Raw genomic sequence first — 16,734 nt, forward strand, 5'->3', positions numbered from 1 at the left:
AGAAACCTTCTAGGAATATTGCCTCCGTTCTCTTTTGGAATAGAAGGCGATAGCCAGCCATCTGTCCCAGGGCTGGATTCACAGCTTTCTTTCCTATATTTTTATGTCTAATTTTTGTCAATTAATTCAAACGGCTGTTTTCCTTCATTACGATGAAATACATCACCACTCTGACTACTACATTGGCATCTTAATGAACGCCTCACCCCACTTTTAATGCCTGCTTGGCCTCAAAGTTTGCACCAACCACTCCCCTCTCCCAGGAGAACCCTAAGGCTACAAGATCACCATTTGACTTAAACGGAGAGTTGCTTCTGACCTCTTGCTGAAGGTGTTGACAACAGCCTCATACAATCTCGGCCACAATTCGTTTGCAGGACTTACATCTCCTTCATTGCAAGGACAAGTTAGAACTTCTCTGCAGTAAGAAGGACTAACACTGTGCATGACTTCTGTGGCACCTTTTCAGGAAAAGCCAAAGGTCAGGGCTATGCATGTTGTCAGGACCCTCAATGCATATTATACAAGGTACTATGGGATTAAAGGCTTCGGAGGAGGATCAGGTAGATACCACTGAGCACAGTGGCCAATGAAAAGAGAATACATTTGGGAACTTCCCCTCATACACCCTTCTCGGTCCTTAGGATAGCAGACATCAAAGGCTATCCCTATCTGAGCGTAAGGAATGCAGTGATGTGTGAGTATATTCTGAGGACTCCAGTGAGTGCATGCCATAGCACTGCTGTGAGCAAAGATAGATTCGCTTGGTAGCGCGTATGTGTCTGGTAACAACCCAGAGACAAACAGCTCATCATCACATGAACTGCTGTTGGAAAGTTTGTCCTGATATCCCTTGTGAAGGAACATGAAAATGGGACAACACTGCTGAAGTCTACTGTATCTGACAATAATACACACTGAGCAGCCTATTTTTGTTCCCCTTGGGTAGAAACAATGCAGATGGTTTTGTTTTTATTCTTTCTTCTAGGCAGATGGGAAATTTGGGCCAGGTTTTTTTTTTTTTTTTTTTTTTCCAAAAACTCTCAAGAAGTTACTCTTTATTGGCTGTGACACCATTAGTGTATAATCACAGGTCTTTGTTCAGGTAAATATATTCCTAAAGACAGATAGTAATGAACAATTCAAAAGAGAAAGGATTAACCAAGTTGGTGTAATTGTGTTGGACTGTCCTTATGAAACTTAGTTTGACCGTAGTAATCCTAGTCTCTAGAACATCAGATGTGGACACAATCACACAATATTCTTCCATAAATTGCACTGATATTTGGTGTATCTATTACTCTGTGTAGTGGAGAAAGGACATACATCTACTCAGTGCATTTAGCATTTTGGGAGGAGCGGGAAGGATGTCCAAAAGAGCACAGCAAGCTTCGTTATCTTTAGAGCTATGTGCTGTCACTGCCATCAGTGATCATTCCGCAGCAGGTGAGTTTGGAACAATGAAGTGGCAGTTAACGTCAGTCAGGAGCTATTCTGAAAGTTGCAGGTCCAGCTGCTGGATTTCATCAAGTATTTCTTGCTGGTATGATAATAATCTTGTTTCTGAAAGTTAGGTCTAAAATACCAACAGCAATATGAATAATTTTCACTAAGACTTGAGGGGTACTCAAAATAGCAACATCTTTTTATAAGCTATGAAGCTTAAGCTTGTTTTCCAGGGAAGAGGAATGTGATGCAATTGCACTGTCATCTGCTGAAGTCACTGCATCCAGATGTTCAATAAGACATTTAATTTTTCGTTATTTTATGTTCATGAGAGACTGCCGTCTGTATCAGTGAATTGCCAAATACACCCTACATTATGCTTGATACAGGATCTTTCCTTTGGAAATGTAAGGAGAGATTACTTGAGCTTCATGGTATTCAGGACAATATTCGGAAAAATTTCAACAGAGCCAAAATGATAAGAGATACCTCACGCTATCTGAAGGAAAATCCGTTTCATAGGCTGGATATGGTAAACTGAGACAGTTCTCCGGGAGATGGGAAAAGACATGAAATATCTTCTGTATGAGGAACAACTAAGTAGCAAATGACTTCAGCCTGCAAAAAGAGAGAACTTGAAAGGGATATGACAAAAATCCAAACTCACAACTGGCACAGAGAATCCCAGTAGCGATCACCTGTGCACTGTCTTCCAGTACACGAACAAGGAGCCATCTATGAAGCTACTGGGAGACAGGTTCAAACCCAAAGGAAAAGAGGCAGGTTCTTCCTGCAGCAGAGAGCAGAACTACAGAACCACTTACAAGATGATGCCACAGATGCAAAAGTTTACACAGGCTGAGTAAGACACTGACCAAGTACTTATATGGCAGATCCATGGAGGATACTTAGCTGACAAATCACAAGTTCAGGAAATACCCAAGGTGTAAATCATTTGGAAGATGGGAGAGTGTTAAAGAAAAGTAATGTGTTTACCCTGCTCTTACCTTTTCCTAGATGTCTGTGTACGGTCACTATTTGAAACAGAAAACTTTCAATAAAGTGATCCTTGGCCAGATCCAGTACAGCTATTCTTTATTTGCTTTCTTAGCTCAGACTTGTGGTTCTGTTAAGAATTTCTTTTCCTCTGGAAATTAGTGCAAACCTTACTTTAATCACAGTAATAGCAGTAGCTGAAGAAAGCAATTAATTTACTTTTGAAGGTCAGACTGCTGGCCGCTGCACCCGCACCATCTGAGAGACCATCTGATGACCTTGAGTCACAACATCACCATCTGAATTACACGTAAGCCTCAAAGCTGGAAAATGAAGGGATACCTTTCCCTCCAGAATGCCGACTTCTATTACTATTCCTAGTTTTTTTAATTATTTTTTTAACCAACAGCGTAATACACATGCAACCCAGTACCTGTGAATTCTGACACCTCAGAACTTGCTTTGGCTAAGATGGTCTGAGCTAAGATGCTACTGAAGTTTTTCTCAGCTTTTCTGATGTGTTAGGACATAAAGTATCCACAGTGACCTCCCAGCTCTTGCAAATCCTTTGGGGATATTAATGTTTCTTTTAACAGCAGTATTTAAAGAAGAGTTTAGCACACCTTTTCAGGTACTGGAAATACCAGTTAAAGAACAATCAAGAAAGTAGATGGCTTTCTTCAAGACAGCTCAGAAACTGCATAGTTAGTATTTGGGGTATCAAAAGGCTAAAATAACTTATGGATTTGGAAATACAGATAAATATTCAGATAATGGAAGATTAAGTGGGGAAGGTGATGCAGATAGACCTAGGAAGATCTGCACGCAGACCACTTCCAACTGTGGGACAGTGATATTAAATATGAACCAGATCTCACAGAACACAGCAGCATGGTGCCCAAGAACTCTTCAAGTTTACCAGCTTGAGTCTACAAGCTTGAGGTAGTAAACTTGCTTCAGAGGCAGTCAGTTACAGTTCAGCAACATACCCTAATTTTTCCCAGCCTTCTGGACCCCCACACATGAGACTCATTGTCATGGTTTTGGCTGAGATAGAGTTAATTTTCCTTGCAGAGGCTTTTATGATGCTGTTTTGGATTTTTGATGGAAATAGTTTTGATAACAAACCAATGGTTTTAGTTGTCGCATAGCAGCCCTTACACCAAGTCAAGGACTTTTCAGCTTCTCGTGCTGCCTGCCAGCGAGGAGGCTGGGGGTGCACCAGGAGCTGGGAGGGGACACAGCCAGAACAGCTGGCCCAGGCTCACCGAAGGAATGTCCCATACCACGTGGCATCATGCTCAGAAATAAAAGCTGGGGGAAAGAAGGAGGAAGGGGAGGATGTTCGGGGTGATGGCATTTTTCCCAAGAAGCCATTATGCGTGCTGAGCTCTGCTTTCCTGGAAGTGGCTGAACTCCTGCTTGCTGATGGGAAGCAGAGAATGAATTCCTTGGTTTGCTTTGCTTGCATGCATGGCTTTTGCTTTACCCAGCAAACACTCTTTATCCCAGCCCATGAGTTCTCCCACTTTTACCTTTCCCATTCTCTCCCCCATCCCACCTGGGGAGAGCAAGTGAGTGGCTGGCTGGTGCTCAGCTGCCTGTTGGCATTAAATCACAGCTCTCGTGCAGACAAGCCTGAGTTGTCAACGTAGTCGAGCTTGGAGCTCAGGAATAACACATGGGTGCTAATAAGCCCTTCGTGATAAGGCCCAGTTCATTATGGAAATAGTTTGGCATCTCCCACATAGCACCATGTCTCTGAGGTTCCTACAGTGCTCATCTCCAAGGCTGTTTTTTACATCATATCAACAGCTTGAGCTACAAGTTGCAAAATTCCCGGCTTATCCTTCTCAGTGCATTAGCCATGGGTTGGCAGTAAAGAGTAATTAAAGTATGTTAGATAAATGGCATTTGCACTTAGAAAATCAATGTCATCTCTACCTTCTCCAGGAAATCATTTACCATAAACATTAAGATTTAAATAATTGATGATTTCCAGACGTGTGAATGAAGTGAGAATTCTTATCTTTCAACATCTACTCATCATTGAGCAGAAACAAAAGAGACCGCATTCCTAAAAAAAATTACACAGTTCCCGCCAGCTTTTCATTTACGTTGCCGGACTTAGAGCAGAAACAAATGGAAGCCATTTGGGGCTCTTCCTGAAATAGATACAAGAATTGGAACAGAATTATCATTGGTCGCTAAATAAAGGAAAAACTGTAGTGTAGAAACTCTGGAATCATATTATCTTCACTCCAGACACTCAAGAGATTACTGCTCTAAAAAAAATAAATCTGGCCTAAATCTGGCTCAGAAATGCAATGGGGTCTTGCTTTCTTATATAAATGCTTACAAGAGCACTAGTACAATGGGTTGGGCCATGGAAAACATATAAATAAGAGGTATTTTATAATAAGGTATATTGCTCACAACACTCATTTCAAAAACCTTTTTGCAAGACCTTGCTTCCCCACCTTCTTAGAGAAGGGGCTTAGATCTTGCATATGTGTCAGGCTTTCAAAAAAAATGCTGAACCAAAAAACAGATACAATGTACAAAACCAGTCATAGATTCACATGCACACATTATACATACATCTATAGCCATCAATTCATGCATTCAATCTAGAGATGTATATTAAATAATCTTTACAGAAAATTGTACAATTAGTGAATACATGCATATAAGTACGTACCTGTGCGCATACACAACACACACTGAATTAATAGCCTTTCAGAAGCATAGTAATTAGAATGCTTTAGAAGGCTGGTTGACTACAAGTGGAAAATGCACTTAACGTCAAGGAATTTAATGACACTGGCTACACCATACCTTATTTATTTTCCTTTATTTTTCTAAGATGCTCGTATTATCTGTATCCTAAATTTTACTGTAATCAGTTTGGGATAGTGAGTAGTGAAGAACGCCTGTCATCATACTCCCCTACTGTGCGATACAGATGTAATAGCGTGTTTTCTTTTCTGTTTTAAGAGAGCTGGGGGAAGGGGTTGCAATATTTGCAGCAGTGTCCCTTTAAGTAATCTTTTTTTTGGCTGTGCATCCAGGGCAGCTAATAGTTTTATCAAATACCCTTCACAGCAAGACGACTGTTTCCATGGAAACTGTAGAGCAATCATCCATTACTCCTGCAAAGATTTCTCTCAGCTCTCTCCTAAATACAGGTAGCTACTTTCACTGAAGCTAAATTTGAATGGAAGAATACATTTTACCGTCCACGTTTCAATTCACTTCCAGAGTTTCACATGGGGGCAATGGGGAAAGTGGGGCCTAAGGCACAAACCCCAGGAAATCACACACAAGGAAGTTTTACGACAGGGAAAAAATCTGTTGTCTGCAATATAAAATACAGCTTATAGACATAAAATTCTTTCCTTACAGATGTGAAATGGAAAGGATGAGAAATTGAGAACCAGAAATGAAGACAGGAGATGAACCCAGAGTTTGGTCACTTACCTCTCTCAGCACGTTGTTTTCTTTTTCCTTCTGTTCAAGAAGGCTCTCCAAGTGGTGTACGTGCATCTCTGCTTCAGCCAACCGTCTTGTTCGCTCATGATCTTCCTCAGTGGCTTTTGCTGACAGACCTTTACTTTGCAGCATCTCCAGCAGCTTTTTGATGGACTCATCACGTGCATTTAAGGTCTGTTTCTGCGTCTCAATACGCAGTTCCATCTCTTCTAAGGTTTTACGTAGCAGGAAGAGTTCCTTGGCCTGGCGTTCATGCTCTGCATGAAGCCGTTGGAAGTTCTCCTCTGTCAGCTCTGCCACAAAGGGCTCACTGGTTCTAGTGCTGCTGTCCTGCTGAAACAGTTGGTTCAGGTCCCGCTGGATCCGCAGTTCATCTTGGAGAGCCTGGATAGTCATCTGCATATGCTGAAAGAATAAACAAACAAAATCAGAGGATTCCCTCCACTGGAGAAATAAAAAGGACAATATGAACCACTTCAGTCTTCCTCAACTACCAACAAAGAGGAAACTTCAACACTGACAGAACAATATTGTTTTTTGAAAGCAGAATTTTAGAGAAGAAACCGGGTTTTCTATAGTACTTTCAAGTCCCTCCTTTTATGCATGGTAGAGGTTGCTTAACACTAGAAATCTTCTTGAGTGATACTGCCACTTCCACCAACCTGAGTGAGTCACCATTTCAAATCCAAAAATCCAGATTTTGCTGGTAGGCAAAATCTGAGAGCTTCAAATATTCTTCTTCCAAGTAGTTGTCTATGCTACAGGAGAATTTTGCATAAGAAGTCCTGGATGAAAATTACTCTCTTGGCAAAGCAAAGGGACACATGTCTATAAAAATATATGTACTATTTAATAAAATGTAATCAGCCACAGAGGCTCCTCTAGGTCTTCAGTACTGACACTGTATATAGTCCAGATCTCAGTTGACTTACAGATGAGGCTTTATCATGTCAAAAAGAAATACAACTACAGAAAAATGGGTATATGCTGACTGGGGGGCATACAATTTTATGCACGAGGATCTTAGTAGAGAACAGAGACTGCTGTCTTACAAATAAGAAAGTGCAGTCAATCCAATGATCAGCAGTAATTTGTGGTTGTGCAAGACAATAAATCCTATCTCAATGACTATGAATACAGTGAGATAAGTGCGATGAAATAGGAGAAGCACAGTTTGCCTGGGAAAAAGTCTTTACTTCATATATAGATAAACATTTGTGTTCCTCTCTGTAAGACAGAAGTATTAAGACAATAAGAAGGAAGTACTAAGATTCTGAACAAAGGTCTGATTACCAGGGATGAGATACCCACTGTGTGATATATCTCAACTCGCTTCTTGAGAGTGGCAGATGTGCTCACAATTTAGTCTGAATGTGAACAAGTTAGATGGCTTGTTCTCTGGGGTTTACTTTTGTATTACAGAAATCAATATCTGCAATACAGCTATTTCCAGTATTCACCAGGACTAAAGTATAAGTTAATATTATAAACTGTTACCAGACTTAATGCTGGAAACACACTGTTAAGGTCTGTAATGTAAAGACGGTGCCAATTTTGTATGTTTGACATAAATTCAAGTAGCTCATTTCACTCAAACATTGTGCAAGAGAAGATGTAAAAAGATTTAGGTTGAAGTATTACTTCAAGAATGTATTTACCACAATTGCTATATAAAATTCCTTAAGGATATTCACAAACTGTCTGGACACAGTCCTGAGCAACCTGCTCCAGGTGGCCCTGCCTGAGCAAGGGCGATGGACCAGATGGCCTCCAGAGGTCTCTTCCACCCTCAGCCATTTTGTCATTTTATGATACTATGAAAATACAATAGCTAGATATATGTACTGCAAATACTATATTCTCTCTTTAACTCGTTTTAGATTTAACAGTCAGTTTGGTTGTAGGGAATAATGCATAAAGGCAGTCAAATCCCATTTTCTTTACAAAGGTCAAAACTCCAGAAGTACTTCTCCTTTTGTGTTCTGGCCTGTTAGAGGACAGTTCAGTTCTCTTAAGTGGTTGTCACTGAAAACTTGGCTGAAAACCAGCCACAGCAACAGAGTCTTTCCAGCCAGATCTCTGATGCAGCTGTTGGAGTGACTACACCAGTGCTGATCCTGGCACAGTGTAGGGTTGGGAATGTGCAGCCAAGGAGCTGGTAGAGAGAAAAGTGGAACTATCCCTTATGTTATCAACATAAACTGAAATCAGCTTAAATGTGTAGCTTCATGACTGATTTAAGGTGCTCTAATTGCCTTTTCTTCTATTTCAATAACACAATTCTTGGCAGTTAGTCATGCTATTAATCTAAAAAAATAGGTCACAGAATCTGTGTGATAACTTGGCATAGGTTTATTAGGTTAGGGGATAATTAATTACTCTTCTTAAATGTAGATTGCATTTATATATTGGTAGGCACTTGGAATTTATTTTCAAGTTGACATTCAGTAGTACAAGAGAAGAACAGAAACATCTCAAATGAATCAGTTTGGATTTGGAAACCTTTTTAGCCAACACTTTTTTTTTTTTAAATGCAGATTTCCATTTTTATTCCTTGTCATTCCTCCAAACCACAGTCAGAGTAAGAATGTCAGAAAACCTCCAAGCTTTCAACCTGAGGCACTACTACAAGTGTGCCAGTGTGCAGGTAGGCAATCAAAGCTACTACAATCTGTTCAATTAACGTACAGTGATCGAGCTGTAAGAAAAAATCCACTGTGCTCATGAAAAGGTTTGCCTTATCTGCACCTATATAACATGAATAAAACCAGTAGACCTTACCAGCAGAAGCAAGAGAATATCCTTCTATTTCCTTAAACTTAAAAATGAATTACCTAACTAGATACAACTTTACAATTCCACAGGAGTTAATTCCATTTGTAAATATGGCTTTGAGAAGCCCTACTTATACAGAGCCCAGCTGTGTGTTGTTCTTCCAGCTAACAAGCTCCCACATGCTTCCACCTGCCTCTCCACATACTGCCTCCTCAGCGTTTCCTTTCTCCCAAGCAAGAAAAGAGCTTCTTCTGAGCAACCACATCATCTACTAAATGAGATGACTTCCTCTACTCAGTGTTGTCTCGGAATCAAACTTGGGTTATTTATAAACATCAATGGACTAAACCACCACAACCAAATTCCTGCATTCGAATTTTAATAATTTGATCTGCTGTGAATCTCATTGCGGGTTACATAGGCAAATATTCCGTCTCATAGACCCACAGGAATTATCTCCCCCAAAGCTGGGAAAGACCCTATTATCACTTCTGGGCCAAAGAACCAAAATCTGTCATACAATTCAGAAACAGGATGTGAAATAAAATTTAAATCCAATGACAAATGGTACGCAAGGGAATCCATCAGTTTTAAGCAAGGACAGGACTGGTCAGCAACTGCAATGAATGCAGTTTCCCAGGGAAAATTAAGAGCTATGGAAGAGAGGAGGGGTTAACCCTGATCACTGTTCTCCAGGCTGCTCAGCTGAAAAACTTCATTATGTGCAAAGGAGCTGGAAAACAAGCCACAGAATATTGTTCTGTGCTTTAGACACCCACTCCTTTCTAACATGAAAGAGGTATGCAAAATGGGTTCTTTGCTCTGCTTTCCAACAAATTTTTACGATTTTCAGAATAATGAAACATTATTTAACCAACTTTTATTAGTTGGCATCATAAATAAACCAGTTTTTCAGTTATCATAGCTCTCCTTTCACATCATTTCAAAGAAAACATCCTTTTCCCTCTGAAGGAACAGACAAGTTTTATCAGCTTCTCATCCATTTCTTAGACTTCACTTTTAAATCAGTAACTACCCCAGAAAGGCAAAATCTTTTCCACGTTCACATAACATTAGCCACTGATGTTAATTGGATTTCTAGGACCTTCAATCTGACTTGAAAAAATACTGCTGAAATGATCTCATCTAGGAATAGACAAGTGAAAATACCTTTAATCCCACTGAGCTTGGTTACATCCTGCCGGGTAAAGTACCAATCTCACTCCTCCATAGTTTAATAAAGATAACGTAGTTAAAGTCAAAGCAATTATATTCAACCTGTACTTTGCTTGAAGCTTATTGCTTATTTCAGACCTTGAGGATTCCCTGTTTTTTTCCAGTAATGTAAGTTGGTCTTTAAGCCTCACTACAAATTATAACTACATCTGCAAATTACAAAGATATTTTGGGGAGCACAGCTCCCTAGTAAGGGTATTTCTGGTTTTATCTAATGTACTTCTGTCTTTGCAGTACTAAGCCCCTTTTGGCTCATCTCAAATGTTAACACCCAAGGTGCAAACAACCTCTTGCCAGCTGTTCCTCTGCCTACACTACCTCCATGGGGCAGCTTAAAAGTTTGCTAATTCGGCTCTACACAAGGACAAGGGCTGCTTTTCATCCAGCAGCACAATATTTACATCTGCAAGCAGAAGAACATGATTCAATCTCCTACTCCGCCTAGCAGGATTCAAATTCACATGTCCCTCACCTTGGCAGATTAGTCAGATGAGTTTCCAACCTACAGTATGAATCCAGTCAATGATACAGAAGTTCCTTGTACTCGGTTCACCAAAAATCCCTGTTGTTGTGGGCTCAGGGTAATGCAACACACCTCTTGCTACACTGGTGAATTTGGGAACCTTGCTGCAGGCAGCTCTTTTCATCTCTCCCCATTGAAGCTTTTCTACTTTGCATGAAATATTTAAAGATTCTGTAGGCCTGATGGAAAATACTGAACAGAGAACAGCTTCATATTCTAATTGGTTGCACACACGAAAACAGAAAGACCTGAAGAGCAATTCTTCCAATTAATTTGAATGTTTATCGTCTTACCATTCCAAAGGCAGTGGAAGAAGTGGATTTTAACATCCTAAGACTGAAAAGGGAATTTAGTCAATACTTTACAGCCAAGATCTCCATTCTAACCCTAAATTTTAGATCAAAAGGAGGCAAGCATTGCTACCAGCATGATTTTGATAGAAAGAATTAAATTGTGACATACTTCTAAAAAGAAGGATTTCCATACTCACACTGGCAAGACAGAGCTTGACCTACCAAGCTAAGGTGTTTCAGAGCAGTTGTGTGTTTGTTTTTAATTGCTTGGTTTAGGTTATTCGCACTGCAGATACTGTCTTTGCAACTACCTTAATGAGATGCATAACTCGCCCCATCCTTTATTTGAGAAGGCTGAATGCCTAAATTAGAACTGTAGGATCTGCAATAGAGGCAAGGCACCTAGGCTTTGAACACTTCTGTAGTTAAGTTCTCTTTAATCTTCTGGATTCTAAGTAGGTTAAGCACAGAAGATTCTAAGTAAATTCTAAGTAGGTTAAGCACAGAAATCATACTTTTTAGAATACCAAGAAAAAAACAATCAGTATGTTCAGGGGATACCTGTCAACAATCAGGAAAGAAGACGCTAAGAACCTACTCTTTCCCAGAAACAAGGAAAAACATGACACACAATTATACAACACTTTGTCACAGAAATGTGTCACAACGGGGCGGGAAGTATTTTTACATTCTGCAAAACACAATGCCATACATACATATACGTCCCCTTACTCTGGGAGAACACTGAGGCCTCTCATGTTCAGGAGCAAGGAAATATGGGGTGATGGCAAGGAAAGGGAGGAAAGAGGTCCCACTAAGATATATGTGGAGTATTAGCAGAGTTTCAGCCTAGGAGATAACTATTTAAGCTCTTGTTCACCATCTTCATGCATCCAAAGCACGTATGTTTGCTCAGCGGACAATAAACTGGTTTGGGGTGGATCTCTAACAAGGTATTCTTACAGAAATGACTGAGAGATTCTACTTCGTATAAATATCTGACTAGTGACTGGCTTAAAAATTTGAACCTATGTCTCTCGAATTGAAGTGCCATAAAGGGAAGCTGAATCTCAGCTCAAGGTCTTTGAATTAGGCAAGATGCCCCTTACAATCTCTCACACTCTAGCGTGCATCCCTGAATAAGTCTATTTCCTGCTCAAGGGTTGATCTCATCTCACTCTTTTCTAATTTTTAATCAGAAATTCCACTCCAGAGAGAAGAAATCTTTTCCGAACACAAGTTTTGCTGATATTGGCAGATTCAATAAATTTTCTCATTAAAAACATTATTGACAAACTTAGCTACTGAAAATTTCCTGATTACTTCTACTGTAAAACCACAATGCCAAGACATCCTGTACTGAATGACAGCTTTATGATGTACATGTATTTGGCAGTTTTCTGTGAATCTGCTCAGTGATCAAGCTGTTCTGCGTGTAGAAAACAGTAAGTGCTTGGAAAGACATAGGACAGGTTTGCATTTATTGTATCACATATTTCTGGGTACAACCCAGGGCTGAAGGGAAAAAAAAAAAAAAAAAAAAAAAAAAAGAAGAAAGAAAAAGACAGATATAATGTGCTAATTGACCAAAAAACAGGTTTCTGAAGATGCCAGTTTATAGGTAATCTCTTTTATTCAGCCACCTATTTTTATAGTTGGGGGTGGGGAGAAAAAAAAAAAAAAAAAAAGAGACAAACCTAATGCCAGGAAAGCCCTTCAAGGTCTGAAATAGATACACTTGGAGTACCTAACAAAAACTGCCTTATTTTTATCTTTAGGTCATCATGACTACATTGCTACTACTCTAAAAATAAAGAAACAGTAATTAGAGTATGTTTTATGTCCAAAGGACAATTCAGCAAGGTCTACCTTCAAATGTGGAGCAGCAGCAAGTGACAGAACCTACAGGAGCCCGTGAATGCACTTTTCTTGCCAGTAAATCTGCATGCACAATCACAAAGTTTTGTATTATGACGATTCCTTTAGTGTTCTTCACAATGAAGGCGTTTCAAACTTTTGTAAGAGGATGAACTCCATTAAGCTCAAAAGCGATCCCATGCCAAACGCTAGAATAGAGTTTGGTCACAATGGGAAATCACTCTCTCCCATTCTCAAAGAGTTAATGTTTTGGCAGCCTTTCTGGGAAATGGATTCTGCTGAATGCACAGTAGGAGCAAAGGCCTGGCTATCTGAGGGAGTCCCTGCTGACATTCAGCTGCAGCCCACGCAAAGAAACTGAAAAAAGGGCTAATGTCAGGTGTCCAGCAGGGCTGGGATGAAACAGAACTTGTCAGTTCCAGAAATGCTACATATTCCCTTCTAAAATGGATCAGGGGCTTCAAAACCCTTATTTGAATGGAAATGAATGGATGATTTTTATAATGTTTTGCTCTGATAGAAAATACAGCTATGACTGTAATAGGATTTAATTTATGAGAGTCAAAGAAATAGACTTGTATGTTAAAGACAAACATACATTGCATTACCTCGGAGACAGCAGAAGGGCAAGATAATAAAAAATGCTATAAAGAGCTTAAGTTGTCAGCAATACATTTTTCAGCTGAACTAGACTGACATGAAGTGACTCACTTGGTTTAAGGGGGCAGTGTGAAGCAGCCTAAGTCCTTCTCCCATCTGTACAAAAACAAATGAAAAACCCCTACATGCACACATACAAAACAGCAGAAATGAATTTAAACTCCAAAAGTAAGCAGACCAGAAACAACTGGTAAACTTGTAGCCACAGAAGAACCAAAACTGCAATTCATTAGCTTCATACTAAGTGTACAGGTAGATGGCATCAAAATAGCTGCAAGGTAAAACAATAAACACAGTATACCAGTTATTCAGTGGCAAATGCTCACCTGAAAAATGTTTATCTACAGTAAATACAAAGCAGCTTATCTGGCAAAGGAAAAAAGTAAGCTATTTGTATTTTCAAGGAGTAAAACAAGTGTATGGGAAGTTTCTATAGAATACCTGATGCACTAAAAAGCATAACTTATTTTGAAGCAATTTGTGCACATACTTTTTTTTTACTTTTTTTTTTTTGATATTGTTTTGAATATTGTTACTCTGTGTTGATGATGGAGATTCCAATGAGCCATCATCATACAAATTTCTTGATCCATCTCTAGAAATAGATCATGATGTTAGGCTTTTCACACAATCTTATTTTATGGGGAACAGGAGAAAAGAGATCACTTAAATGTATTATAGACAACAGCAGAATTTCCATTTGTTTTTGTTTTGTTTTTTTTTTCTAGGTATGCCAATATGTTCTCTATAGTCACGGGGTATAAACCTTGTGATCATGATCAAGAGATATCTGAAAAGCTGAAGTTATACTGCTGCAAGCATCATCCTGAAAAAGGGATTACTTCTTCTGACTAATAAGCGTTATCATCATACTAGCTAACAGTTTCCAGGTTCTGAAGATGAGTTCAGTTCTTAACTGTATGGGAGTAAAGGCCAAATATTTATTGTAAGAATCATAATCTATCAGAAGAAAATGTAAGTCCAGTTATCAAGTCCTTGGTTTACAAGATTCTGCCCAAGTCTAGTTTCAGAAGTCTACAATCCTGGGCATGGGAGAGGGGAACTGGGTGGGTAATTATCTACTTTCTCATGTGCTTCTACACAGAAAGTGACTGCAGAAACCAGGAACATAAGATGCACTTCTTCTGTATGAACATAAGCTCTATCCTGCACATGCTTTACCAACACATAGGGCTACCAAAAAACAGCAATGAAGAGTGAAAATGGGTAAAAGAAAAAAACAAAATGTATTTTTCCCTTTTCAGAAGTGTGCTTTTAAATGCATTTTAATATAGAAAGTCTTTAACAACGCGTCTCTGTACTATCATAAACTATATTTTTCACCATGCAATACCAAGGAAAAGTAGATTGGAGGGTTAAGGGATAACAATTGTCTGGTTAAGAAAAGAGGCCTGAGAATTAATTTTCCTAGTTGAATTGTCTCAAACATTTATTTCTGCCATTTTTTCACTGTCCAGAACCTCAGAAGATTCTGATGATGACAGTCTTCATCCCTAGTTCCCCAGGTGGAAAAGAAAGCTCATCCCATTCTGGGTTGTGATTTCTGTATTCTTCTGTATCAGGGAAGGGAAAAGGAGATGATAAGAAAGAGTAAACAGCGTAACAAACACACCGGGAAGCTCAGCAGGTAAGGTACGCTGGGGAACAAACAAGAGACATGTATTAAATACGTCAGATACTATTGAGAAAATCCCTGCCCAGGATATATTTACATGTATTTGTTCACATTGCTAGGATTGAGGCATCTAAAGCAAATAGCTAATGAAGGTAAAGAGAGTGCCCTATCTATCTACTTCAGCTTTTTAAAGCTGCAGTTTTGCTGTAAAAAAGGATCGATAGTAGATAAGCCAAGCAAACGACCAATACTGCTAAAATTAGTGTGTCGGGACTTATTATTGCCTTATCTAGAAGAGTGGGTGCACAGAAAAGCTGTTTCTCAGGGCCAGAGAAACATAATCTGAGAAAAATCAGAGAAAATCATCTTTGACGGACAATAAAAATAAACCTGTCATCATATGGACTGATAGAAAACATAAGAACATACGGAAATAAACCACATTGATTTCATCTGGTCCTGTATCCTACCTTCAAAGTTGCTGAAAGAGAATACCTGAGGAAAACCATAAGGGGGTGAATATACAGTAATAGTATAATAATTCTTTTCTAGTATACTCTCCCAGCATCTGTAGCTGAGGGATTTCTTAAATCTGAGATGGTATCTTTGTGACAAAGCAATAATAAAAATAAAATATAAACAATATGAACTAGCTCTATCCCTACACTGATTTTCACCCGGAGAAAGACTGGAAAATCAGAAATGGTCTACCAAGAAGCTACTTCGATGGTATACCAATGTCTGCACAGCAGAATGAAAAATCAATTCAGTCAAATGTAAACATGTTTAATTATTTAAACAAACAAAAATTTCTTATGAATGAACTGTCATTTGACAAAAAAAATGACATTCTACAAATGAGCAACACTGACAATTTCTGTACTGATTTTAACCTCATTTAATTTCCTGTGAGACTACCCAAATTGGGTTAGTACTACACCACTTAAATATCATCTTTTATTTATATCCAAATACAAGCTTTGATTATTTGCTTCTGTGCTGACAAAGAAGCAAAGCCCTTACGCATATGTAGTTTTATACATTACAGAATCACAGAATGGTTGAGTTCGGAAGGGACCTCTGGGTCCATCGGGTTGGATCCCCGCACAGAGCAGGTTGCCTGGGACCACCTCCAGGTGACTTTTGACGGTCTCCAAGGAGGAGACTCCACATGCTCTCTGGGAAGCCTGTGCCAGCTCTCTGTCACCTGCACAGCATGGAAAGGCTGCCTGGTGTTCAGAGGGAGCCTCCTGTGTTCCAGTTTGTGCCCACTGCCTCTTGTCCCAGCACCAGGCACCACTGCAAAGAGCCTGGCTTTATCCTCTCTGCACCCTCCTTTCAGACAGCAATAAGATTCCCCCTGAGCCTACTTTCTCACTGCAGCAAGATAATTCATTATAAGTTCTGTCTCCTTTATTTGGCAAGCACCAACCTCCTTTGTCACAAATTGTGGTGATTAAACGGATCTTAACGTAAGAGGTTTCTGGAGGAGGAAAACCAAAAACCAACACACAAACATCAGACTGATCCATACTCAGGCCAGCCACGACACATCTTATAAAACTCCATCTTAAGGAGTTTTGCAGGGCTATACAACACACTAGAACTCAATTTCCATTCACATTATAGATTACTTCTAAATATTGCATGAACTGAAAAGGTGGAACAGGTGTTTAAGTGCCAAATACAGATTTTGTGAAACCCTCAGCCCATGGAAGTAGTTAGAAATTATAATGGTACTTGAGAGAAAGAGAATATTAACATCTCCATATGTAGAAGTGCCTAATATTTTCAAATTA

At 39.3% G+C, this 16,734-nt stretch overlaps 1 protein-coding gene across 16 annotated transcripts in view; it reads right to left on the reverse strand.

Moving 5' to 3' along the window:
- Nucleotides 1–16,734, reverse strand: part of ERC1 (ELKS/RAB6-interacting/CAST family member 1) — a 302,320-nt gene that overhangs the window by 231,481 nt on the left and 54,105 nt on the right. For all 16 annotated transcript variants that reach the window (XM_084511007.1, XM_084511005.1, XM_084511011.1 and 13 more), the window contains one exon: nt 5,923–6,339. In XM_084511007.1, the coding sequence (XP_084367133.1) occupies nt 5,923–6,339 (417 nt within the window). The remainder of the gene's footprint in view (nt 1–5,922; nt 6,340–16,734) is intronic.

This window comes from Aythya ferina (genome assembly GCF_964211825.1).
Source record: "Aythya ferina genome assembly, chromosome: 1".
Classification (NCBI taxonomy): domain Eukaryota; kingdom Metazoa; phylum Chordata; class Aves; order Anseriformes; family Anatidae; genus Aythya; species Aythya ferina.